Source organism: Microtus ochrogaster, unplaced genomic scaffold (genome assembly GCF_000317375.1).
Source record: "Microtus ochrogaster isolate Prairie Vole_2 unplaced genomic scaffold, MicOch1.0 UNK44, whole genome shotgun sequence".
NCBI classification, from domain to species: domain Eukaryota; kingdom Metazoa; phylum Chordata; class Mammalia; order Rodentia; family Cricetidae; genus Microtus; species Microtus ochrogaster.
The window spans coordinates 770,721-774,355 of record NW_004949142.1 but is presented as its reverse complement, the minus strand read 5'-3'; the positions used below and the strand labels follow the sequence as shown (position 1 = coordinate 774,355).

At 44.2% G+C, this 3,635-nt stretch overlaps 1 protein-coding gene across 3 annotated transcripts in view; it reads left to right on the top strand.

Annotated features, from left to right (window-relative positions):
• The window catches only part of Ezh1 (enhancer of zeste 1 polycomb repressive complex 2 subunit), a 36,670-nt gene that overhangs the window by 21,623 nt on the left and 11,412 nt on the right, over window positions 1-3,635 (top strand). For all 3 annotated transcript variants that reach the window (XM_026777007.1, XM_005369050.3, XM_026777006.1), the window contains exon 11: window positions 3,172-3,352. In XM_026777007.1, the coding sequence (XP_026632808.1) occupies window positions 3,172-3,352 (181 nt within the window). The remainder of the gene's footprint in view (window positions 1-3,171; window positions 3,353-3,635) is intronic.

Here is a 3,635-nt window from a genome sequence, read left to right as displayed (position 1 = left end):
AAAAAAAAAAAAAAAAACGAAAAAGAAGGCAGTAACAGGAGGATGTGTGCTGAGTGAGGAATTAGTCATCTGGGGGCCTGTGTCCTGTTCTCACTGACTGGCATATCTCAGTGGGTCATGGTCTTCTGAGGCTTGTTTCTGTAGTTCTGAAGGCAGACACATTTCAGTCACTTACTCTGCATGTGCCATAGTACGTGTGGAGGTCAGAGGAGAATTTGAGGCCTTGGTTCTTTCTGACTATGTGAGTCCTAGGGGTGGAACTCAAGTGTTTATGTAGCAAAGTGCTTTTACCCACTGAGCCCCCTGCCTGGACATACTGCCTTTAAACCTCAGCAATCTACATGATTTGTGTGAGGTGATGCACAAAACTGAGCAATAATAGGAAACTTTATATATACTGGTGTTATCTGAAGGTCAGCAGATATTCTTGGGTTCTGTAAATCTACAGTGAGATAATTAATTGCTCTAGGTAACCTTGGAGAGGGGTGGGTGGGGCATAGTACTAGTCAGAGCAACTCCCAGAGGAGGGTCACTAGTCAGCTGTCCACATAATAGGTTGAGCTCAGGCAAAGGATGTACTACTACCTACATACAGTTTCTGCCATCTCTAAAACTGCAGTGGAAAGCCAAGTGCCTTCGGGAACATCTTTAGCAAGGTAACAGAAGGGACACGGCAGCAAACGTTACTTGTTGCTCATCTCAAGTGGGCTGTATGGTTATAGCAAAATAAATTAACTTTCTCCAGCTCATGCCTCAAGTCCCCCTGTGTATCAAGCCCTCCGCTGCCCCCTACCATGCGTTGTTTGTTAATCTTCATGGTAACTCCCTAAAGTGGAAGAAGTTAGGGGTTTTTAAAGTCACATATTTTGCATAGTTTATTTAAAAAGTAAATGCTTATAGCATTTTTGGGATTCAGGCCTTGATCTAAATCATGCCCATGCTTTTTTTAATTATTCCAGGTCTTTCCCCAATGTAATGTCAACATTTTAGCCCTCGACAGGGTGTCGTCCTTCTCGGAGTCACTTTCTGAGACCCCGCGCTTGTCTGTTCCACTTCGAGAGCCAGATGCACACATTCAAATGCGCTGGGCTCTCTTCCCTCAGCTCGTGTTTTCCTTACAGACTGTCTAATCATAACAAGATGTCTAGCCCAGGCAAAGCAAGGCTTCAGAGTGTTAGCTGAGAACTCACTTGTTTGTCTGTTAAAGGCTTCAGTGGAAGGCAGATGATTTAAGCAGTCTGGAGAGAAACCAATGCTTGTAGTATTTTTTTCTTCAACTTTTTTTTTTTTTTTTTACAGTGCTGAGAATTGAACTTGGATCCTATGCTTGTTAGGCAAGTGCTCCAACACTGAGCTGTTCCCAGCTCAGTTTTGCTTTTTATTAAGAACATTTTGTTTTCAGACTAGTCTCAAATATGGCTCAGGCTGGCCTGAACTCAGGAGCCTGCTTCAGCCTTCCAAATGCTGGAATTACAGGCATGCACCACCATGCCTCCACCTTTTTTGGAGTGTTGGTGTGAGGGAAAGTTGGTTTTCTGAGGCAGTGTTTTGTGTAGCTCTAGACTCATGTAGATGAGGCTAGCCCTGAAAGTCCTGATTCTCTGTCTCTGCTTCCACACGCTGGGGTCACCACCACCTCAGGCTTGCACTCAGCTCTCAAAGAACTTTTTTTTTTTTTTAACGTATAAAGAAATCAAAAAAGACCTTCCTGGACATGAAATATTTTTCTATCTTTATCTAGATATGTGTGGGGAGTTTGGGGGTTAGGTCCATGGCATCCTCCTTACTACGTACATTTCTTCCAGTGAGCCACACCTAGCCTGTCTCTTTAGATTTCATTTCCAGACTCTTATCTGTGGTCAGAAACCATATTTGGGGGGCTGGAGAGATGGCTCAGGGGTTAAGAACATTGTCTGCTATTCCAAAGGTCCTGAGTTCAATTCCCAGCAACCACATGGTGGCTCACAACCATCTGTAATGAGGTCGGGTGCCCTCTTCTGGCCTGAAGGGATATATTGTATACTAAATAAATATTAAAAAAAAAAAAAGAAGAAACCATATTTGGCTATTAGCTATTTATTGTTTTTTACCTCAAATAATTGCATCATTCATTTCTTCTTTTCGTGTTTGTTTTGAGACAAGGTCTCATTATGTTTCCCGTGCTGGCCGGGAACTCATTCTGCAAGCCACACTGACCTCAAACTCCCAGAGATCTGCCTACCTCTGTAGACCAGGCTGGCCTTGAACTCACAGAGATCTCCTGCCTCTGCCTCTGGGATTAAAGGTGCTGGGATTAAAGGTGTGTGCCACCACCCGGCGCCCTTGGAAGTTATCTTGTGAGATGATCCATATTCTGGACTTAGTTGTTCTTCTCTCAAGTGTCACTTGCCTTATTTGATCAAGTTAGCTCCGTAGCCTTGGTTTTATTTATGGTAAGCAGTACTTTGGGCTAATTATTTATAGGACTCGGATGTATCTCAGTGGTGAACACTTGCATACATGTACAAAGCCTTGACTTCATGTCCCAACACTGGAAAAAAGAGGAAGAGAAGGACACGGAATGTAAGCAGCCAGTGCTGTGTGTTTGACCTAATGGAGTAGGTAGGTGTGTGGTATCACAGCAGTGTACTCCCTCCTTCTTCAGCAACAAAGCTGAGGTATAGTTTATGCATTCTTCAGAGTCTCACATGTAGATTTAGGGAGAAGCTTCTACATTAAACCGTGATTACATTCTAATCCAGAGATTGCACATGTGTTACTGAAACAGAGGCTTTGTGGTCACATGTGAAGAGCAGTTGCCTAGGGAAAGGAGCCCTGAATCCTGTACCTGCCCTAGAACATGGAGCAGGTTTCAGCAGGTTTCATTCCGTCTGACCTTGTTTCATCTGCAGGAGATGTTCTTAAATCCCATATAACTAACAGTGAATGAATTTCATATATCACTCAAAGCTGAAGATGTATAGATTATATCTTTTAAGATTCTATGGCACTTCTTTTGTGAAAATGTGTGTTTCCATGTTTGTGGATGTTTGGCTACCGTCATAATCTGCTCACACTTACATGGCACAGATAAAACCAAAGTTCTGTTACAGATGAAGCTTTGTGATGGCGGCATCAGCCTGGAGACCCTGGGCCTGTCCCTATTTCCTACCTGTAATGTGTTCACCACAGGAAGGAGCAAAGGAGTATGCCATGCTCCATAACCCTCGGTCCAAGTGCTCTGGGCGCCGGCGGCGAAGGCACCATGTGGTCAGTGCGTCCTGCTCCAACACATCTGCCTCTGCTATGGCTGAGACTAAAGAAGGAGACAGTGACAGGGACACAGGCAATGACTGGGCCTCCAGCTCTTCAGGTAAACAAATGTCCAGGGTCAATGTCCAGCTCTTAATATTTATACCTTTTAGAAACTGTTAATTCTTGCTGGGTGGTGGTAGTGACTCATGCCTTTAATCCTAACACTTGGGAGGCAGAGGCAGGTGGATCTCTGAGTTTGAGGCCAGCCTGGTCTACAGAGTGAGTTCCAGGACAGCCAGTACTATACAGAGAAAACCTGTCTTGAAAAACCAAAAAAGAGGGGCTGGAGAGATGGCTCAGTGGTTAAGAGCATTGCCTGCTCTTCCAAAGGACCTGAGTTC